Below are 23,612 nucleotides of genomic sequence, written 5' to 3'. Positions count from 1 at the left end.
AAATTTGGAAAGCGAAGTCGTGAGACGAGACAAAACGACATCACGCATATGGAAACTCTAATCTTGCGTCGTCGTACTCCCACTGAACCGCAGCCGCTGCTGGGCTCCCACTCGTCTCGCGAGCTCTCCGAGCCTGACGTCTCCGACGCTGCTGCATCGACGTCGCTCCTCCGGAGCTGCTGTTGCTGCTGCTCGATTCTCTCCGGCGCTGCTGCTGCTGCGTCGACGTCGCTGCTGCGACGTCGCCTTCGCAGCAGCTGCTACTCGGTGAATCCAGAGCTCTCACTGCGCGAAGACCGCCGACGTTTACCACCGGCGCTGCTCGCTGCTGCTGGGACATCGCTGTCACTCCAGCTGCCAGCGCCGCCGCTTCGTTTCATGGCTGCTGCTGCGACGCTGCCTGCGCTGCGGCTGCTGTCTTGGTGGTTTTCCGAGCCCGGGAAACTGCCCACAAGGAGCTCCCATTCGAAACCCAAATTCTGCTGGCCCGCGATCGTCAAAATTTCAGCAATTTCGGTGTCCGCCGATCAACAATGATCAACCACCGCAGCCGCAATTACAAATTGAGAATTAAGCAATTCTCGTGCAGCAGCAAACAATTAGAGGTGGGAGTCATGTAATCATGGCAATTAATCATTACATAGTAATTCAAAACAGGTCAATTACATAATAATTAATTTTTTTGATTACATCTAATTTGAAAAACTTTCCAGCACATCACGGCTATTCTCGACGGCGTGGCTTGCCAATTTGGCAACGCAATCGTACACGATTCTTCATTATTGTGACAAGAAAAACAAACACACAAACCAACGAAGAAACTCATGCATTCAAGCAATTCACATAACATGAAATTAATCCACATGATCAGAGCCAAAAATTGGCTCTGATACCAATTGTTGGGGTTTGGTGCCCCTTGCACAGCGGAAGACTTGTACAAAACAAATAAATCAGATACGGATCTATTTGACTGATTATGCGATTAATCAATTCACATGTTAAACAGATAATTGCATGCTAGAACGCAAATAATTCATGCTCTAAGAAAGTAAATCCTAAAACATGAATTCTACGGTTTAGGGTTACCGATTTGATTCTCCAAAGAATCGTCGATTGCTCGCGCCTTCTCCACGTGATGATCTTCAATACTAGACCACGGATCTTCTCTCTGGTTCCCGAACTGTATCTCGATATCAGGGTGGGCTGATCTTATCAAAACACTAGGACTCGAATAAAGAAGACAGAAGAAATCCTTTTGGGAAAAGGAGTGGAATTCGAAAATTCCTACAGCTGATGGGGCTGATATTTTCGAAAATTTCAGTAATGAAAATTGTGATTATTCTGTCTCCTTTATTCTCCTATTTATATTAAGTTCCTTTTGGGCCCAGACAGGGATCTATGGAAGGTTTTGGATATGGGCTCGCCCAATTAGCTTTTTACTAATTAAATTGAACCCACAATTTAATACAAGCTTATATTGGAATATTACGAGCAGCCACTACAGAAGTAATATTGAACTCTCCCCATCCAAATCCGAAATTACAAGTAATCCGGGTTTCCACTTTTATTATTTATTTCCCGCGCTTAAGATATAAATGTCCATTAATTAATTAATGTCTGCTATGGACTTAATTAATTAATATCTTATTAATTCCAAGAGTGGACTTAGCAAGAATCATTTATTTATTATTCATAGAGTAATAAAACTCCAACTGGCCAGTTTTCCGAATAATAAAACCTTGTTCGAGCTCCTCTTGAGGACATTATCAAACGAGACTCACCTCGTGCACGTTTCAACATAATAGCAATCCTAGCACCGCTAGATATTAATCACCACTACCCAGTATATCAGGATTATTGGGTTGCGAAAAACCCGCACCATTTGATAAGTCAAAGTAGTGCATAATCAATACCGTATGCTCAATGCTAACATATGTAGATTAAGAAATAATATTTTATCAAGACCTAGTCTTTCAGTAGATAGCATAAAGACACGTCTTGCTGTTAGATCCGTTCAGTGCTATACCACACCAATGTCAAATTATTTCAGTAAGGCTTAGAAATATGCGGACTGACATTGCAACCTTTCACGATAGGTAGCCAAAGCCTATCTAGGTTGTGAAATTCTTCTTTTTCTTTTGCAAAGCATTGCATAGATCTGACCGTGTTACCTTAAAGTGGACGACGCCCACAACCGGTCTACTAAGCAAAAGACTTAGACTTTGTTTACTTCTTATGCATTTAAATGTTTATAAAACATCTTATAAATGCACAAGCAAACACAATGTAATAATAATAGTGATTCTATTCGTGCGGAACTGCTCGAATAATACTGAATCAGGTTAAAAGTGGATTATAGAGTTTTACGTATACAAGCAAGATTCTATTCGAGCGAAACTTGCTCGAAACATGCTTTTCAGTATACCAAACCTAACACGACACACCACTTTCAACCAAGTGGTGGCTACTGCGGGTGTGTACTGGAATATGCCCGATAATGTTGTGGTGGCTGACGATGAAGTGTGGAAGAAGATCTTTGAGGTATACTTGTAAAGTTTGTCGAATTTTTAATATGTATATGTAGGTAGAAAATGCACTATTTTCTAAATCACTCCATCTCTAACATGTGCTCGTAGTGCAACCTATTTGCTGGAGCATACTATCACCAAGATGAACCCGCTTTTAGCCAACTCGTCATTATGTTCGGGATGGAGAATATCAAAGTCGAAGAAGAGACTGAGGTGATTTTCGTCTTAGATACAACTGAGGTGATTGTAATATCAGACACCACCGAGGTTGTGGACAATGGTCGCCACAGGAATGTTTTCTTACCATTAGATACGGACGAGGTTACCTCGCCCATTACTGTCGTCGCTCAGTGTATGCGTCGTAAGTTGTTCGTTGGAGCCATCATCTCCACATAGGATAGGGAGTCATCCAATGTCAGTCGTGGTCGCTCGATCCCAGTAGCTAAGGCCGCTCCTAAATCATCACCTAACGCAAGCTCATATGCTTCGTGGAGCCCCTTTGGAAAGGATTGGATACCAACTTATTAAAGCGTCAATCCAATAGTACGTTATATTAGTTGGACGACGTTGTTGTAGGAGATGAATGTGTGTGTTGTTAAATTATGTTAGGTTGATATCCCCTCTTTTGTTTTATGGGTTAATGTTCACATAGAGGTGAATGGGGAACTCCATTAGTTCGAACTAAATCTTTAAAATGAGGTTTATTAATAGCTTTGGTTTCTGTCGATCTCCACGTGGTATGTGAAATGTTAGTGATGTTTTAAGTGTTGTACCTTAGCTTCTCTTGTTGGTATGATTAGTTTATGAGTCTTAGCAATATTTTTTGGTTGATCTACCCTGATAGAGTTCTGTTCGACAGGCCTAAGTAATAAGTGAATGCAATGCCAATTAAAATTTGATAAGCACATACCATAACTGATGAAAATAAGTCTACTGAACACACAACGGAGGTAATTTAATACAGAGTTCCTAATGCAAATACACGCAAAAGCTAAAGGAAAAATATTGGCCTATATAAGATGTTCATGGCCTCCAATTCAAACATTACTACATATAAATATAGGAGTCAGAAACCTCCGATGCTTAAACCCCAAAAGTCGTTCATCACCCATTCGCAGAGCCGATCAGCCGGCAATGTCACTTGTTGTACAACTCCAGAAGATACATCACAAAACATGGGCGAGCTGACTCAGCGAGGCTCTGATTCATTAACAAGTTTTGCGCACGCATCGCATGTTTCTTTGAGTGTGAGATCCGGTATCACATTTAGCAGATCGGGCACCTACGTCCTCTTGTTGCTAAGATCGAATTCATAACCTATCTTTGCTGACAGATTCTTCAATTGCTCTGTTGTGTCATCATACATCCGATTCATCAAGTCCAACACCCTATCCAGCTGATCATCATGCTTGCGCTTCTTTCCAGTTTTCTTGGTACACTTTGGAGTACTTGTTTCGTTGCTTAACTGGGTCTCTTCAACGGTATCAGGAAAGAAACCTTCGGGCACTCCCTCGCCATCTAAAAAGTCACAATTGACATGATAAACATCACTCAGATCATCACTAAGATTGTTACTGGTTGGGTAAATTTTATTGATCGTCTGATGCGTAGGCACACTCCAACTATCAGAGGCTTGATCCTTTCCGAATACTTCCTTCTAATCCTACCTATACGGCCAAGCTTTGTTGCGCATATACCTTGTGTCTCCATCACCCTGTATCCATACTCAAATCAACAACCAAGTTCAATTCAAAATACAAAAACAAATAATGCAAAAGACAAAGGAAACAAGTATTTACTTTAACAATCTGAGACCATTGTTCGTCATCACAGTCGATCTTGAAGTCATTGTTGACATTAAAACCTACGCTACTGCGCGACAATATGAAGTCCAATGCATAGTAGTTTTTCTTTCATGTTGTGAACTTCGACTTAATATGTGGATGGACCCTCAGATCGGTGTTAGGAAGGTGTTGACGCATTATATTCTCAACGCGTGTTAGATAATAAGAATGGTCTCCATCCGGCAGCAATGAGTTCTTTCATCGCCATAATAAGAATGGTCTCCTCCTTATCTGATCAACCCCGCCTGGACCGACCTATCACTTAAAGATGAATTACCTCCACCAAATTCCTCAAGACCTGTTGAACATGAACAACACAAACGATGCAGAAGGCGATAGAAATTTGGATGTACATACAATGACTTTAATAGAGTAGTTTAAGGGGAGCTAACCATTTGTCTCCTGGCTTGAGTCAACAATAGTTGAACGTCTTTGGTAGTTCGCCATAGCGGAACAATGAGAATGTTTCTAACAAACTGGTAACACATTCAAAAACTTCAATTTCATAAATTGGGCTTTATGCTTGTGTTCTAAAAAACATAGCATCACAAAGGAACATATGACGTACAATTACATCTCTTATGAAAACAATCCAAACAACTTTAGCATACATATGGCACAAGTATACAATTCAACAAATTATATATTATTAACACCATCCATACATTAGCATAATATTAGGTCAGATGTAGAACAAATCATGCGGAAAAAAAAAATCACAAGTTAAACCATGACTCACAAAATACTTCCTAATTGAATAAATACTTTCAATGAAGAAATGAGATAGGCAAATATATAGATTTGTGCGTCTCAATCACAACATAATCCACGAAGCAGTTCACCACACAGGAAAGCTCAAATTTATAATGACTCTAACCTACAAACATTTGAGTTCTGCTTTGATGGACCGCACCGCGTCGTCCTGTTCGCTCGAACACACGCACAGAGATTGCTGCGAGTCTTTCCAAATGCTCAACGCAATAGGAGAAAATGAATTTGGGGTCTCAGAGAATCCATATTTGTAGAGGGGAGAAAAAGACATTGGCAAGATTCTGAAAATTTCACCAAAATTTTACCGCTAAATTAGGTTTTCAAAGGGTAAGATGGGATTTGAATATTATGTTTAGGGGTGTAGTGGTCTTTTCATGATCATAATGGTGCCCACGGTTTTGGAACCAATGGTTACGGTTCGGAACCGCCGGTTCCGGTTTGGAAATTGCCGAATAGGAACCGAACTGCGAGGGTGTTTCGGGATTATGGTTCCGGTTCCAAAACTGCCTGTTTCGGTTTCGGTTCCAAACCGACGGTTTTCCGGCAGTTTTTTACGGTTTTTCACGGTTCTGAACCACCTTTTTTTTGCAGTTCCGGCTTGGTTTCACGGTTTTTCGTGGTTACGGTTTGGAACCGCCCAGAACCGCGGTTCCAGCACGGTTTCAGTTCAAAAAATTTTAAACCTAAACCGAACCACAGTTCAAAAATCGACGGTTTCGGTTCAGGTAAATTCTCACGGTTTCAGTTTGGAACCGTAACCGCCGGTTACGGTTTCGGTTTTAACCGCCGGTTTGGTAAACCTTGGGCAGGTCTAGATCATATCCTATTTTTGGGATGAATGAAACAAACATAGGTTCATGTAGCGAAGGAATGATTTATCAACTACCAAACAATAGCTAGAATTTTTTTATCTCTATCACCAAAAACTAGAAAGTGGCCAATGTATATGGGTTCCTTCATTTTCCAACATAGGCAACCAATCAACCCCTTAGTGACCATATTTTACATGACTAGCTTTTCCTTTTGACCAATGTGACTATGTTTATATGCCGAATACCATAGGTTTTGAAAATGGTATATCTTGATACAAAAAGATTGAAATTCCATTTAGATAGCACTCAAGAAAGGCAAGCATGTACACTAGCCATTTTTCTACTCGTTTAAAAAGAAGAATCTATCAGGTATAGTACCTGTATAAGTGCTCTCGTACGTCTGCTGCTGCTCCCAAACCTGGTAGAGAAGGCCGACCAACTGAATTAACTGTATCCCTATTTTGTTTAGCACAAAATTCAAATAAAAATATAATGAAAAAAGATAGTGAGCGCGTGGACTTAAAGCTACCAAATATATACTATATCTATAGCCCAAAAAAAGAATTAGATTCCTCTTCTAAACCTTTCACTTAGAATTAGAAAAAAAAATTTAACTTCCCAAATTTAAAACCTACACATTTATATTTATACATCTATAAAATATATTATTCATAAATTTTGAAAAATAAATCAATTGTTTTCTAGTCCTAAGAAATTAATGTGCATGCCACACCAATACAGTGGAAATATTAATAACTAAATTTTAATGTCAATTGTTTTCTAGTCCTAAGAAATTAATGAGCAATTGTGCATGCCACACCAATAAAGTGGAAGGGGAGTGATCAATTGCTAACTCAACATTTAATTGCTAACTACAACTAATTTAAGGCCATAGGATTTTAGAAAACATGTGGTTTACAATTTGCCACGTGTAATTTTTATTTTTATTAATTAAATCGAAAAAGATAAAAAAAAACTCCAAATTAGGATTTTGGATGAAAATGTCAATATAGTGTTTCGAAAATATCAACTCAATGCTTTGAGAATGTCAACACAATGCTTTAAGAATGTTAACCTATTGCTTATATTGACATTTTACATGTATTATATTGACATATTTTATATAGTATGTTGACATTTCTGCTTGTACGAAAAAATTAAAAAATTTTGAATTTTTTTTCAAATTTTGACGTTGGAACATATGCATGTATGATATCGTTGGAATCCTTATGAAATTATCTTTAATTTGATATATGTTATATGAATTTAATATTTTGGGATTTCTTTTAAAAGTTAGTTATAACTAAACATGTAGTTAATTGACATTAATACCCCAATTGATATTTTTTTGAATCAATCTTATGGCCTTATTGACGTTTTTCGTTGATCGTATTGACATTTGGGGATTAATGATCTAAGCTCTTAATTGAATATCTAATAGCTATTATTTAGTTGTAGCTAGCAATTAAGTTATGAGTTAGCAATATAACATTCTCTCAAAGTGGAAATATTAATATCTAAATTTTAACGTGGGCACATTGGACTCTCTATTTTCCAAAGAAGAGAAATGTCCATATTAACTTAAGTACAATCCGGCCCCTAAAACAATACAAATTTAAATTCAGTTAAATTAGAGGAGTATATTTTAATAATTAAATTTATTATTGAGAGCAATATATTAAGATTGGAAGAATGTATTTTGTGTGTTAGTATTTAAAAAAAAAAAAAAAAAAAAAAAAAAAACCAAAAAGTATAAAAGTAACGATAATTAAAGAAGAAAAAGCTAAAAAAATGGCACTGTTACACTAGTTGCTTGTATAAGATGCGTTCAAATTACAAAATGATTTGAAGCACATAGGATAGGAGTAATTTAATTGAGAATTGGCCTTATTGTACTACAACTTTCTTTTGGTTGTGGAATAGGAAGTTAGAACCGATATAAGCCCAAACAATAAATTCATGCAACAGTTAAAGCCCAATAAGGCCCGCACGTGATGTTCAATTTGCTCATCCAGTTCATTTCAGCTCCCCCACTTCACCCACCCCTCTCTCCCTCTCTCTCCAGCAGATCTAAATTCGCATTTTCATCAGGTGAGCTCCTTGACTCGGATCGACTTACTGGATAACCGCGTACCGATTTAAGTATATTCATTATCTTACCCCCTTTTCAATTTTTAGTTACGAGCTGCTTCAATTTGATTCTAGGGCTTGTACTTCTGTGGTTAGGAAATTTATCATTCGAGGTTTGAATTGATGGTGGAATTTTGTGGTTTTGCAAAAATTATTTTTGTGTCGTTTTCATGATTGACTGTTTGCGTACATTTGACTTAGGGAAACCTTTGATCAGATTATGGAAACTCCGAGGTGCTAGCTTTTTTTGTTAGATACAGGAGGAGAAGTTTTTATTTAATTTGTGGATTTTGACCTAGTTTATATGCTTAGACTGCAGACTGCAGCTTCCCTTGAAATGTTCACGTTTGATTAACAATACATAATTCACCTAAAAGAAGTAGTACACTGTTGATAATGTTCTCTCTTAATTATCCCCTAAAAGCCAGTGGTGAAGTAGAAGTTGGACTGCTACTGTTAATTGTCACATACTTGTGAAACTATTTGGATGTTTTTTAGTGTTTTTTTAATATTATTTCAGTGTGAGTTATTGTTTTCCTGAATGCTGATTTCCTTGAGTTCTTGTTGCTACATTGTTCTGCAATGATGTAGTCATTATCACGCTATATTGCTCTGTCATTCACATTCCCTTACGTTTCTTCTTCTGATTGTTTTTGTTATATTGGCTCTCTTGATTTTTGGAAAAATAGCATTATAGTATGTTATTATATTAGGACTGACTGTTCTTTTATTCTTTGTTGTCCAGACTATTTGTATTAATCAAAAGAAAACTAAAATGGATATTGAGGAGCTTAAGAAGATGGAAGATGAAGAATCTTCTGTCATGAAAACAATGAAAGGGGCAACCACCGGGTTTGTTGCTGGCACCGTTTGGGGTATGGTTGTTGCTACTTGGCATGATGTACCCCGTGTCGAAAGAAGTATTGCACTTCCTGGCTTGATCCGGACACTGAAGATGATGGGTAACCATGGAGCGACATTTGCTGCTATTGGTGGAATCTACATGGGGGTGGAGCAGTTAACACAGAAGCAGCGTATGAAAAGAGACTATATTAATGGAGCAGTTGGAGGATTTGTTGCTGGTGCCACTGTCTTTGGCTTCAAAGGTGACTCTTCATATTTGCTTTTTTTGTGTATTTTGGTGTTCCTGATTCAGTGTCATTTATGCCATATAGCTGCCAGAAGTTGATGTTTTCACCCATTGTTGTTGGAATTCTATCATTTAAATTTGTCAATGATTGGCATGCTTTAAGAATATTTTTCATACACTAGGCATCTTTCACCTTCTTAAGCAAAATAATAATGTAGCAAAATTTGAGAGTCTGCAAGTACATGATGTGTTTTTGTTATTTAATGTATATTGCACATAAATCTTCTTTATGAATCTAAAAAATGATCTTAAGGAATGAGAGGCATTATTTAATACATGTTTTGATGGGTGCCTGGAACATTTTAATGGAAACACATAAAACTAATCAAATTAGGTACATTTCAGGCAACTGAAAAATTAGTGCATGTGACGTGGCTGTGCAACTCACAACCAGCATATTCGGTCCATCTCCCCAATATATTTGGTGGACACATCTTTTCTACTTTCTGTGTCTTTCTAAGATGCTATAGCTATTCGTCTATTATTCTGTTTCAGCCTATGCTTTTTCTGAACTGTGACCAAAATGCAGGGAGGAGCGTTTCATCAGCCTTGTCTGCAGGAGGTGCATTCGCAGCCACTTCTGCCATCCTCGAAGTATTAGGCATTGAGAAAAGGGAGACTGGCAGGGTTAATTATGTGTACACCCGCGAGAAAAGGCCTAACCCAAATGTCAACTAGATACTGATGGTGGTGCAGTTCCAGTTGAGCTCTTTGTGAAACAATACTGTACTGAGCTTTGTTTTGTGTACCATTACATATGGTAAATGACCATTTAAATAAATTTCATGTACTACTTTCTTTGAGGAGGAGAATCATTATTTACGCAGAATTTGTGGTTAAAAACATTGGCCAGTGACATGTAAAGTTATTGGTGTTGGATATTTGTTTTGCAAATCGCAGCAGGATCCTTGTTTTCTTGAATTTTAACACAAAATACAACACATGAAATTAACATTTTCAAATAGAAGAAACATTTGATGTATTGATTGTGCTTATCAGTTCACACATTTTCGACTGTGAAACCATCCCCTGCGTGATGTGAGATAATAAATTTGTAAACATTTCATCCATAGTTATTACTCCACTTTACTTGTGAGATGAATGTGCCGTATATGGCGGTAAGCCAAGTATTCATATTTCTCGGGCCGGGTCCAATTTACTAGTGTACGGACTACATTTTATTTTTGTATCTTCCTTTGAAAAAAATCATTAGATCTGAGCTCCCATTTGGCAGATCCGCAGTGATGGATTCCGAACAACAGCCGCCGAAAGTGTATCTCCACCCCCGGCGGGAGGCCTTCGAGCACGGCCTCCTTCCCATCCCCAAGCTCATCTTCACAGATGGCCTGCAAAGTCTGTCCCATATCAAATCCGACATTCTCTCATCCACTCCTAACCACCGAGTTAACTCCGAAACCTTATCCCGCGTCCTTCAAATCCCCCCCGACCATTCGCGCCTTCTCATCGAAACCATATCCGTTGTCCTGCATCGCGACTCCGATCCCCTTCTCAAGGCTACCACTCCCCAAGAGATGGATAAAGCAGGGGTCAATGTCTTTGATTTGCTTCTCTTTCTCTACATACAGAATTACAAGAGGTTGCTCCCCAAAAGCCACAAGGATTCTGCTGCTGTCGCTGATGTTTGGCCCTCTACGTCGGCTTTCGATGGAATTTTATCCGTACTCTCGCCATTGCAGGTCATCATTTTTTAGCTTCTCGTTTTTTGTTTCTGCATTGCTTCATATTGTTATATTGGAGTTTTACTTGACTGAATCTCATGTTTGCAATATTCATTTAATACCAATAACGTCCTTATTCATTCCTATATGCTCATTCTTGACCTCTCATTACTCTTTCATTACCTTAAAAACTTACATTACTTTTTGCAGTTACTTCTTAAGTGTAGCAAAAGTGAAATTAACCACCAGTTCATATCATACTGGTTCAGGCATGTTGTCTTAATTCATTGTCGCTGTATGGCTCTGTCTATTTCAGCTGGTGCGGAGCAACAGCCGTAGGTTTGTGCCATCCCAAGGTGACGAAGAGGCTCATCAGTTATCGTATCTACATAAGCACATCGGCAACATTCTTTGCCTCTTGGCAGATTCTGTAGATGGGAAAGGGAATAAGGAAGGTGAAGCAGAAGAGGAAGGTTATGAATCTATGGTATGCAATGTTTTTCCTTATTCTGCATTCTTGTAGAAATTGTTTCTCTAGGTAGAGTTGTTAATGAACATGTCACTATAATTCACTTGAGCTTTGCTTTATTGCTTTGCATTCTAGAGTTGACTTCTCCTTTCTTCAGGTGTTATCTGTGGATAAGTTCGAACATCTTGGCTTTCTGCTCTTATTTGGAGATAATGGATCTCAGAGATTTCCCTTAAGCCAGAATACTCCATTTTTTGCGAATTCAGATCCCAACATGCCTGCATCTCCTGTTCCTGCACCACTCGTTCTAGATTGGCTTCTTGAGAACATATCCTCTGCCCAGGAACATATTTCTGAGAGGTCTACAAAAGAAAATGGGCCTAGTAGTTCTTCTGATCAGGATGTTGCAATGGCTGATGCAGCCGCAAGCTCTGCAAAGCCCTCAAGCAGCATCAGAGGTCCAAGTTTGATTGAGGGGGTCTCTAAATCATCATGCGTAAAGCAGACATCTGATATTAAGGGCACATCTGTTAAGGTGAATTTTGTTATCTGTTAATTTCTAAATATCCTCCACAATCTTCTTTCAGTTTTATTTTGAGCCAAAAGTTTCCATAACTGTTGTCTGATAAGGATTAAACCAATAATTCTATTACATTTGGTGTTTCTTTTAAAGCTTCTCTATATTTGATGATTACCATGTGAAATTTCACCCTTCTCTTGTGTATCTTCTATTGATTCGAATTTTGCTCAGGTAGTAAATTGCCATGAATCAGTAATTTACATCATGGCGCCTGTGAAATATGCAACAGTCTATGGATGTTCTGATGCAACTATTGTCCTTGGAGCTGTTGGCAAGGTAGTCGAAGTTAGCAACATGATTCCATTTGTATATCTAGAGTATTCATAGTTTGTTCGTTTAAGTAATTGGAAGTAAAAGTCAAAGTAATTCTTTTACAGGCTGTTAGAGTTGAACACTGTGAACGTGTTCATCTTATCAGTACAACCAAGCGTATCTGCATTGCGAACTGCCGTGAATGTGTATTCTTCTTAGGGGTTAATCAGAAACCCCTCATTGTTGGTGATAATCACAAGTTGCAGGTGAGACTTCCCTTATGTAGTGTTTGGATCTGCCTGTGAAGCCAACAATCGACTTTCTGGCTTATTTATGAGTTTATTAGTTTGCTAATATGTTCCTCTTACCATTATCATTCAGATCATTCTAACCTTAATAGAAAGTTGCCCTAGTGGTTTTCCTCATTTTTCTTAAATCAACTTTTGTGATTGAAATTTCTTTTCCATTGTTTTATTTGTTCATCAGGTGGCCCCTTATAACACATTCTACCCACAACTGGAGGAGCACATGAATCAAGTTGGAATTGATCCAAAAGTGAACAATTGGGATAAACTTATGATTCTTGGGGTGATTGACCCGCATGATTCGTTATCTCATCCGGCTGGTGGCTCAGATATCCAATCTGAATCTGCCACATGCCTTGATCCAGATCACTATACCAATTTTGTGGTAGGTGCTTTATCTGATAGAACGTTTAGGGGGAATATCATATATGGGTTCTGCACCGCCTCTATGAAAGTTGTTTAATTAATGATTATGCCTTTCTTGTTTGCTTGCTTCCATTTGGCCATCTGGTGTACTTTTGGGTCGTTTCAGTTTAGGTTTTTTTCTCTGTCTTCTTTCTGAATTTGGTAAATGTCTTACAGAGACTAATATGCACTTTAATCATCTCAGATTCCAAGCTCATTGGTGAGTGAACAAGCTGGTTCGACAAATGATAACCCATTCCCTTTACCTGATCCTTACCTTGCATCACAACAGAAAAATGTATGTTCTAAGTAAATTCATGTTATGTGCCTCATTATGATAGGATGCCTTTTGTTCTTTGACACATACATATGACAGTGATAATCGATTCATTTCTTTGATATTCAGCATAAAAGTTTAGAAGAAGTTAAGCAACTTCTGAGGGATACTAAACTTGACGATACCCAGAAACGCGAATTATCAGGCGCACTCCATTCTTGTTTCAAAGAATGGTTATTTGGTAATGTCTACTTTATCTACTCTTTGTGTTAAGGCATATTGCAACCCCTCTCTATATAAAGTTTTACGCATTAATTTGCAGTATTCATTAAGTTTTGAGAACTTAAATTGCACCTTGTTTATGCTATGTTAAATGCTGCCGCTTAAAGATATTGTGTGGTGACTAAGATGCAGATCTTATTGTTTTGTTTTCAAAACTGATATAACGCAAGTGTGGTTAATTTTCTCTTCCCTTTCTGTACAAATGGACAGCATCTGGAAACGTTCGACAGCTTTACTACTTACCGGGCGAATAAGAGCACATGCTGTAGGAAGATCAAAATTAAGCAAGAATGAAGTGAAATTTCCTACTACATTTTCCCCCTTTAAATTAATATTTAGGTGATTCAAGTTCCGTTTTTGTTGATCTGGAGGCTGATGGGGCTTTGACGCGGCCGAGTTCGCTAACGAATCATGTTGTAGGTTCAATATAATTGTTGGCAAATTCTAACTACAAGAAAAGTGCAAAAATGTAAAAAGTTAGTATTTTTTTTCGGGGCTCTTAGAAGCTACTGTAAAACTGCAGATTCTGCTTTGATAATTACACCAAATAATCTATTTCCTTGTGGTGTTCAAATATTTCAACTTCGCAGGTGCAAAGTATAAGTTGTACTGATTTACACGAGCAGCAAAAATGCTAGTAGCTTTTAATGCTGGGGCAAACTGGAATAGCTTTTCTGCTTGGTCAGGGAAGAATGTAATGGACAGAAACGCACCTAGGCAACATTCAAGCAATCGTTAAATGAATAGATGAAGAGAATGCACCATAAAACCCAGGATACTTGCTGAGATTTTGCATTGAATTTGAATCAAACCACCTTCCCTGCATTTTTATATATTACCCCTTTGCTTTATGTAGTACTCCATAGCCCTGGACTGTTATCAAACTGACGTTTGTTGCGAACATCACAACTCCATAGCCACCCTTGACTGTTATCAGCTTCTTCGCTTCATCAAGGTCCACGAAGCTTGCTTCTGCCTTTGTCACCGAGCTTTTTAATGCCCCTATGACAGACTCAAGTTCCTGACACCACATTTCTAGGTTGGTGAGGTGATCATCAAAATTTCAGTTATAGCAAAACATCAAGAGAGTTTTTAGGATAGCAAAAATCTGTTTTTGAATAACTTCAAAAAAAATTAACATTGGTGTTAATGTGAGAATCTATTTATGAAGCTAAGCAAAATATACAAGATCTTAAATTAAACAAAAACTTGGACTAAATTATGCTCTATGATGTATGAGTTGCTTGTTGTTCTCGATTACGTATATGAGAATATGGTTTTAGGCATTACATAAATAAAAAAACAAATAATGAAGGCATATAAGGTCGTAGATAGAATTCGGTTGCTTAAAGATTTGAAAAGGCATTAGTGAATTAACTCTGAGAGAAATGACATGTTATCCCTGCCATGTCTCCACCAGATTATTTGTTTGCTATGTTGCTCTTTTTTTGTAGTTCCACTTTACTACTGTGAGTTGGCTTCTGCCATGTGGCACATGGAAGTTAACCGGAATAGACTTGTCAAATCGTGCGTTTTAGGTAGTTATTGGGTCAATCCAAACCCAACCTGACCGCTATCTTCGGGTTTTTATTGGGTCGATCCTATAAGGACCCAAATTCTAAACGTGCTTGTTTGTGTTGGGTTAATTTCGTGCGAATTTGTGTCGAATCAAAAATGGTCAGTCCTCAGAATACGTGTATTAGATAAAAAAAAAAGAAGATCTTGTATAGTAGGGAGTATAAATTAATTTTATGAATAGACATTAAAGATTGAATAATCAAAAAAAAAAACAGAGAAAAGAAGAGAGTGTAAAGAGGTGAAGTTAGAGCATGCAATCAGCCCGAGCGGGCAGGCGGCGGAAGAAGTTACTGGGCGCAGAAGGCATCTTGCTCCTAAACCTGGGATGCCTCAGCCAATAAAACCCCGCCAACATGACCACAATCTTGCAAGGAGTAATATACAGAGCCACCGCCGCAACCAAGCACAGCACCACAAATATCGCCGTAGCCCTCGGATCCCTCCAGCTCAGCAACCCGATCAATCTCTCGCACTGCGTCGCCAGATCCCCCACCACCGTCTGCACCCTCCCCGCCACGCTCCGAAGCCGGTCATACCTCATCCTCACCACCGCCTCCGCCTTGGACGTCGGGAACGTGTCGAACTCCTCGTCCAGCTCGTCCTGGACCACCGCCTCCGCCCACGACAGCTTCGGGTCCATGTGCGGAGGGTGCCGCGGCCGCGCCCTGAAGTTCCACAGCCCGATCAGGAACATGTAGAGGAACGTCGTCGGGAGGATCAGCTCCGGGTAGCATATCAGGATGCACAGCAGGAGGTGCACTAGCACCGTTGTGATCGGATTCTTCCACTCGCAGACCTGCCCCAGCCACTTGCTCAGGGCGATTAGCCCTGAAAACAGAGACACGATTCTGAAGAAATTGGCCTTGCTCCGCCGCATGCTCCACATGTGGGAGTCCACGTCCAGCATGTGCTCCACCACCTCTTTTCTGAGGGGCGGCTCGGCCCTGCCTAGGCGCGAGGCCACGATGGTCATGGCCTGGAACCGGAGGCTGTCGAGTTGGCTGATGGTGAAAGGATGGATGTAGTGCATTTTAGGTAGTAAGGGCTGGGTGTAGAGGTAGAGCAAGTGGGCTAATGAGAGACAAGTGAACCTAAATGCGAGTTGCAACTCTCCCATTTTCTTCAAACCGGTGGGGTGAAGAGTGAGTAGTGGGTAGGAGTGGGTGTAGATTTTGTCAGTTTCCAAGGTGGATAGTCTGATCCGTATCTTACCGATTCGGGAGTCCCTCGCCCCGGAGGGTTTGTCGTTGCCACCGAGATGGCAGTTGTCGAAGACGGCCAGGGTCACGACCGTGCAGGGGTCGTAAACCTCCCATATATACTGCTCGTTCCATTTGGGGCTGCTGCTCTGCAGTATGGTCCTTGTCCTCACCCATTTATGCCCGTATTTGGCAACGCAGTATGCGTTGCCATTCTGGGCGAGCCCCTGGGCACTGAGCACCCCGAGCTCTAGTATCCCGATGGGCTGCTTCCAGAGCTCCCTGGCGGTGGGCCTCTGGTCGCTGATATACATGGTCGACTCGTCCAAAACGTGGTACCTGTTGGCAAATGAAACAAATCAAAATCAGTGTAAAAAGAGAACTGAAACTGGAAATTTATAAATTTCTATCATGGTATGAGAGCAGTCAACGATGGATAATAAGAGTGGAAGAATGGTAAAGAATAGAGTACCCTCCTTCGAGGCAGACTCGGAGGTGGATCCTAGTGGAGAACTTGTTTATCTTCCTCTTGTCCCCCTCGAGAGCCCCGAACCCGAACTTCTCAAGGTTGTACCACTGCGAATGCACCGGCCTATGATCCAGACGCTTCTCCAGCTTCCCCAAAGGCAAGCTCAGCCTCCCGACGGCTTCATCCTTGTTCGCCTTCGTCTTGTTCTCAACCACCATCACCAACTGCTCCTCAAAAGGCTCCGCCGCCACGAACACCAAATCCTCATTCCAGAACGGACTATTCCCCCCTGTCGCACATATTTTAGTCTTGAGCATCTGATTCCCAAGTTGAGCCTTCACCAAAACCTGAGAGGGCTGGCTCTTGTCCTCCCACTCCACATCCTGAGCCTCGATCACGTTAACCCGAATGTACCACAGCTTAGGCGAAACGTACACCTTGGACCTCACACTGAAAACACCCTCCCCCGTGACAGAGCTGGCATCGGAGTGCCAAGCCTCCGGGAAGGCCTCGTCGGCCTGCGTCCCCATCCACACGGCCAGCATGACTTCCCCTCTGACCTTGGTGTTCTCGAGGCGGTACCACTGAGGGGCGAGGGGGCTGTCGGGGGGGACTCTGGTGGGGACTTCGTTGAGATCAAAGACTACTTTCCCGAGATAGTCGTCCTTGGCGACCATCTCTCTGTCTCGGACGTAGACTTCGACGGAGGAGGACTGCATCTTCTCCTTGGCGAAGGCGAACACCTGGTTCCACTCGGGGCTGATCTTCTTCTCGAAGTGCTGAGTTTTGCCCTTGTAGTTGCCGAGCTTGACCTCCACGTAGGGGTCGCAGTTGCCGGTGACCGGGTTGGGGGGGAGGTTCTGGGCTTTGACGACGCGGACGTAGAGGTAGTAGGTCTGCTCCACCAGGTCGTACGTGCTGGTCAGTCTGTCGCTCGTGATCCAGCCTCCGCCGCCGCGCACGCCGCCGTGGGGCCACCGCTCGCCCAGCTGCGGCTTCGTGTCCTTGATCTTGTAGTCGTCTCGGTTGGTCATCGCTTCTAAATGTAAACGTTGTATGTGAAAATTTGATTCGTATGAGAGCAAAATGTTTGGTAATATTTGAAAGGCTACAACATAGTAGTAGTAGTTTTTTTGAAGAGAGAGCATAATCTGTGGTACAGCATTATGCTAATTCTTGGTAGCTAAGGAAGGAGGGCTAAAGCTAACCAGATTCTCTATTCTAGAATGATAATGCAGTTTTTTTTGTATCTTAGTAGTACAAATTTTATACTACTAGAATTCTTGAATAATCTCGTTCAAGGAAGTTTGGAGATCCAATTCATGAAATTGTACCAATAACCTATATTGAGATACAGATTACAGACTAGAAAGACATTATTTAAATTTTTCTATTTTTGTTCCCATATCAAATATTGATTCATACTCCATTTGTCCACTTAAATTAATGATTGTAGAAAGGACATGAATTTTAATACGAAATTAATTAAGTCTAAGAAAGAAAGATATTACAAATTGAAGTATAGTGTACTAAATAGTGAGACTCATCTTATTAGTAGCGTAACATATGATGAAAATGTTTTTTAAAATATAAAGTGGATTAATTTTATGGGAGGTAATGTGTGGTCTAATTAAAAATATACTCCATCCATTCTCATAAAGGTAAAAATAGACAATTTTTGCTATATTAAATTGGTCAAATATTTTGACGGTTAATTTTAACAGAAAATGGTTAAACATTTTGACTGTTAATTTTAACAGAAAAATAGGAATAAAAAGGTCACGAACTTAATATATTAGACCAAAAAAATAGGGCAACTGTAAAGGACCAAATTGGACTTTAGCCTTCCTAAAATTAGTCAAACTTCTATTTTTGATAAGTTTTTTTTTCCTAATATTATGGACTTCATTCTTTATAACTAACATTCCAATAAATTTTTTATTTCTCTCATAAGTATTTTATTAATTTCGCATTAATACTTGTGTAGTTCTCAAATCCTCTATTTTCATGGGATAATGAATGTATACTTCATATAGCACGAGGGGGAGTAGCATAGCTGCATAGGGTCCACACTGCTTACAAAATAATCTACTAGTGAAAGCTCCAGTGAGAGCCCTAGTGATTGCCACGTCAGCATACTCTATCTTTCTGCAATGATGAAGCCCTAGTGCATGCCCTATCTATTATCCATTTCTCATTTCAATTTTAATTTTATTTTTTTATGTTTACTAGTTATAAATAGTAAAATTAGACTCCAAATTAAAAAACTAGCAAAAAACATACATTACTTAATTTTTTTTTAAAAAAATACAACGAACGAAGTACAATTTCAACGACCACTACGTCTCCAAACTTCTTCAATCATGTTGTTCATGAGTTGAAGATGAGCTTGTTGGTTGCGCATGCTCTCCTGAGCTTGTAATCTCTCGCTGACTTCATAGGGTAAACCTCGAACGATCGGCGGGGTTGCATGACCTGCGCTCTAAGCGGCTTCATCGTCGGACCCCTCGCTAGCTGCACAACCTTCATCGTGAATAATCATGTTATGCAAGATGATGCACGCGTACATGACATTGGCGATATGATGCATGTACCAGAAACGAGCCGGGCCTTTCACTATTCCCCAACGTGCTTGAAGCACACTGAATCCTCGCTACACGTCCTTCCGTGCAGCTTCTTGGCGCGATGCAAAAAGCTCTCTCCTCTCATCCGTTGGGCAGGAGATCGTCTTCAAAAATACTGGCCATCTCGGGTAAATGCCGTCGTCTAAGTAGTACCCCATATGATACTGCCGTCCGTTGGCAGTGAACTTGATAACCGGACCGTTACCATTGCATTGCTCGGTGAAGAGACTCGACGAGTTCAACACATTGATGTCGTTGTTTGACCCCTCTACGCCAAAGTGAGCATGTCAAATCCAAAGACTGTGGTCAACGATGAAGGATCATCGTCGGGTGGGTACCCTTATAACCACTGGTGAATTGGCCTCTCCACGCTGTAGGACAATTCTTCCACTCCCAGTGCATACAATCAATACTCCCTTATATTCCAGGAAAGCCGTGCACCTTATCGTGCATCCGCATCAGGTTCTGGCAATCTTGGGCATTCGGCTTGCCCAAATATGTGGAGCCGAATAACGCCCGCACAAAAATCTACCAAACACTCCCGGCCAGTTGTATCCCGAACGTGAAGATACTCATTGAACATGTCCGTCGTAGTGTCGTATGCCAACTGACGAAGCGCAACCATGCACTTCGTCAGCGGGGATAGACCCTTTCTGTGGGCCGCATCTTTCCGCTGCTGGAAGTACTCGTCGCGCGCCTCCATCGCGTGAACAATCTGGAGAAACAGTTCTCGCCGCATCCTAAACCGTCGGCGAAAAACCGCTGACCCCCACTGGGGCTGATCGGCCAAGTAGTCCTCGAACAGACGTTGATGAGCTAGGACATGCTCTCGATGGACATGGACGGATGTCCGTCAGTGGATGGGCCTCGGGACCTGCTCTTGGGCCTGCTGTTCGGCTTACTCTTGCTCTTGTATTGCACGAATACCTGCGAGAATCTGGTTCCCGAAAGCAAACATTGCGCGTTCCATAGACCGACCAATATCTTCCCCGGGAAACATTTTGGAAAAGTGAGTGAAAGAGAGAGATTGCAATGGAGAGAGGTTTGAGAGAGATGTGTGAGAGTGGTGTGAAAAATGAGTGAAATTTAAGGTATATTTATAGAATTGAAAAAAAAAATAGCAAAAACGCGTCGATCGGGCCAACGCGTCATCGAGCGCGACCCTGCAATGGGCGCCCGATCTCATGCCTGATGGATCGGGCGAGAGATCGGTCGCGACCGAACTCTCAGTCGTCCTCAGGCACGCCCAACCTCTGCAATGGATGTCCGATCACGCCCGAGCCTGATCTCGGGCGATCGGGCGTGAGATCGAGCATCCATTGTGGATGCTCTAAATATATAGTACTACTGTATAAAAAAACTTACTATGAAACTAAAAATGTCAAGAAAAAAAAAAGACTTTAAAAAACTTGAAAATGTAATAATTACATTAATTTACAATTTTGCAAATTTTGTGTAAATTGCGCAATAATGTAATTTACACTATTTCAATTAATATCGCCAAATTCGTGGCAATCTTGTAAATGCAATCAGGTTTATTTTTTGGAATAATAAGGCAGTTTAATTATTTGGATGAATATTTTTCCCCGTCTCATGCGTGAGATGTTCAAGTTGACTCAATTACTCAAATAATACAAACTTCCACTTGGAATGAGTTTCATTTTAAGCTTTTTGTAGATTCTTAAATCACTAGATCACATTAGAAAATGTGTTACCATTTTAGCTTTCATAGATTCCTAGCATTAGATCAGATGCCATTCTCACATAGACACCAATAGACCTTAATAAATCCAGCTATGATTTCAAATGGAAATGCAATAGTCAAGAAGAAGGCTCATAAAAGATGCTTTTGTCCTTTATTCTTCTTTTACATCAACTTTGAGCGGCGCATAATACTTTCTTCACTAAAAAATCACAATCGATTCTCTTATTTCGTTTTATAATTTAATTATATATAGATGCTTTGATGCCTCAATTACTTAGATTTAATATGATTGGGTCGATAGAAATTATTCAACTGGTTCCAATGTTCCATAAATCCAAATATCATACTCCTTCAAAACTCTTTCCATTTTAAATGATCATAAAATCCAAGATTAAATGGAGCGTTTATTCATTGAAAATTATGGATTTTAAAATTATTAATATGTTTAGAATCTTTTAGAAAATATTACTAGTATGTTTGGTTATATATCTGCCAGCCAAATTTGGGCCATTATTTATAAATTAGGCACAAGTGATGGGCCGACAAGCTAGGCCGAGTTTGAAATGGAGCCTACAACACTTTGGGTTCGGCAATCATAATGTATTTTAGATTAGATCTGACTCTCAAGTCTCATCTAATTAAATTTGAAATCGTTTCGGTACATCATTCTTTTCACTTTGCAGCAGATAACACGCTCAATTTTTCCGACTATTCAGAGTCGAGGAATACATTGACCAAAATTCTATTGGGACAAAAAATTGTTAATAAACACGTTAGGATACGATTTTGATTTTTGAATATTGAAAAATTTCAGATGTCTAATTTACTAAAAATTGGAAAAAGCATTATTGAAATATCCGAAAATTATTTCAAATACATAGCGTTTCATTTGTCAATTATCATATGTATCACAATAGAGATCAACTTTTATAACAATCAACGTGCGCCTTGTTAGCAAATGAAACGAAACCAAGTACAATAAATATCCTAGGAGGGAGGGTGTTAGTAAAATGAAAACAAAACAAATATAATAAATACTCCCTCCGTCCGCCATTAGGAGTCCCGATCACTTTTATGCACTCAGTGGAGAAATGGTAAAGTAAGAGAACGAGTGCGGAAAAGTGACCGGGACTCTTAATGGCGGACGGATGGAGTATTCAAATAAATGATGTTATTATTATTATATAAATCTCATATGTTATTCCTTTAATTTTCGAATGAAACTCATGAACTTTTGATATGATCGATATCAGGGTGGGTTAAATTATTCTAACAAATACGATAGTACTCTCTCCGTCCCAATGAAGATGACTCATTTTTCTTTGTAGTTTGTCCCACCCAAGATGATCCATTACAAAAATTAGAAACTCTTTTATCTCTACTTTATCTCCTTTCTTTTACTTTACTCTCATAAAGCTGCACAAAATCATGTGTCGTCCAAGGAATGGATCATCTTCCTTAGAACGGAGGGAGTATATATTTGGAGTGAAACGGAAGAATGATAAATCTATCAATTCCTCCAAGGTTTACCTTAAATAGTTTAAAGGACTTATTTGCAAATGAAACAAAACAAATACTTATAATTAATAAATATTCTGTATCAATATAAATAGAGAATTGAAACCATTATATATAAGTTTCATGAGCTACTCTTTTTCATCACAATTTGAATTAGAATGTAACCCACTAAAGAAAGTATTATGAATTTTACGTTTGACATACATATTTGGATATAGTGGTTCGTTAGGGGAGTGGTTAAAAAAACAACTCAATCTTTTGTCAAAACGAATAACAACAGAGATTTCATGCATCTATAATTGACATTTTGTATAGGTATAGTGGACTACCTCCCTGTAATGAACATAATGTGTGTATACATATATAAAATGTCCACATGTGCATGAAATCTCCATAGTTATGCGTTTTGACTTGATCTTAAAACCAGGACCCGACTCATTAGGCTATAACTATTGTTAGTATGTGTTGAGATTTGATCGAAGATTGATAAGAACGAAACAAGAAACTAGAAATAACACACGCGGTTTACGTGGTTCGGCAATTTGCCTACGTCCACGGAAGGGATGAGATGTTTATTCTTTCGGTGGATTACACAGAAATGGAAACAAGAAGATGAAAACTCTCTCGAGCGACTGCACTCTACAATGGTGAACTCACAGCTCTTTCTTTTCTTCCTTCACTACTCACACTCTCTGTTTCTCGTAGTTAGTTACAATGAGGCAACTGCCTTTTATATATCACACTTGTAGAGAGCTCAAGTTAGTTACTAACTGACTCCTCTCTCAAGTCTTGATCCCATGCAACTCACTATCATGCACCCTCAACCAATGAACCAATGAACGAGCCAAATGCTCACTCCATGCTCATGCATGTCTCGGCCGCATCCTACAATCTCCACCTCGGCAGTGACATCAACAAACATCTGCTCTCAACCCTTCAAACCTGCTCCACCTTAAACTGACACCACACTCACCAGCTTCAAGCAATGCTTGAGCTTAGAAACTGGCAAGGTTTTAGTTAATGCACCAGCTGCAT

At 39.8% G+C, this 23,612-nt stretch overlaps 3 protein-coding genes and 1 long non-coding RNA gene across 5 annotated transcripts; 2 read left to right on the top strand and 2 right to left on the bottom strand.

Moving 5' to 3' along the window:
- Positions 1 to 3,464: 3,464 nt before the first annotated feature.
- Positions 3,465 to 6,430, bottom strand: LOC148923289 (uncharacterized). Its single transcript, XR_016132343.1, has 4 exons — positions 6,334 to 6,430; positions 4,765 to 4,848; positions 4,328 to 4,670; positions 3,465 to 4,242 (listed from the first exon to the last, which is right to left on the bottom strand). It is a non-coding gene; the product is annotated as an uncharacterized LOC148923289 (long non-coding RNA).
- Positions 6,431 to 7,892: 1,462 nt separating this feature from the next.
- On the top strand, positions 7,893 to 10,156 carry OEP16-3 (Mitochondrial import inner membrane translocase subunit Tim17/Tim22/Tim23 family protein). Of its 2 annotated transcripts, none has more exons than XM_048104502.2 (3): positions 7,893 to 8,046; positions 8,831 to 9,191; positions 9,765 to 10,156. In XM_048104502.2, the coding sequence occupies exons 2-3, from the start codon at positions 8,861 to 8,863 to the stop codon at positions 9,911 to 9,913; spliced, it is 480 nt and encodes a 159-aa protein (XP_047960459.1). In that variant the 5' UTR covers positions 7,893 to 8,046; positions 8,831 to 8,860; the 3' UTR covers positions 9,914 to 10,156. The 2 variants fall into 2 exon arrangements, with proteins under 2 accessions (XP_047960459.1, XP_047960460.1); XM_048104503.2 differs by having other exon boundaries at positions 7,962 to 8,097.
- Positions 10,157 to 10,271: 115 nt separating this feature from the next.
- On the top strand, positions 10,272 to 14,060 carry LOC125205512 (uncharacterized). The gene is made up of 9 exons (XM_048104501.2): positions 10,272 to 10,932; positions 11,231 to 11,401; positions 11,541 to 11,918; positions 12,135 to 12,239; positions 12,341 to 12,481; positions 12,702 to 12,905; positions 13,131 to 13,223; positions 13,332 to 13,443; positions 13,695 to 14,060. The coding sequence occupies exons 1-9, from the start codon at positions 10,480 to 10,482 to the stop codon at positions 13,736 to 13,738; spliced, it is 1,701 nt and encodes a 566-aa protein (XP_047960458.1). The 5' UTR covers positions 10,272 to 10,479; the 3' UTR covers positions 13,739 to 14,060.
- Positions 13,694 to 17,946, bottom strand: FTIP1 (C2 calcium/lipid-binding plant phosphoribosyltransferase family protein). The gene is made up of 2 exons (XM_048102264.2): positions 16,734 to 17,946; positions 13,694 to 16,600 (listed from the first exon to the last, which is right to left on the bottom strand). The coding sequence occupies exons 1-2, from the start codon at positions 17,876 to 17,878 to the stop codon at positions 15,307 to 15,309; spliced, it is 2,439 nt and encodes an 812-aa protein (XP_047958221.2). The 5' UTR covers positions 17,879 to 17,946; the 3' UTR covers positions 13,694 to 15,306.
- Positions 17,947 to 23,612: the final 5,666 nt, after the last annotated feature.

The sequence above is a fragment of the Salvia hispanica genome, chromosome 6 (genome assembly GCF_029641045.1).
Source record: "Salvia hispanica isolate PSC_SH4W2 chromosome 6, Shi_PSC_v1, whole genome shotgun sequence".
In the NCBI taxonomy this organism is placed as follows: domain Eukaryota; kingdom Viridiplantae; phylum Streptophyta; class Magnoliopsida; order Lamiales; family Lamiaceae; genus Salvia; species Salvia hispanica.
This window is presented reverse-complemented; position numbering and strand designations above follow the sequence as displayed.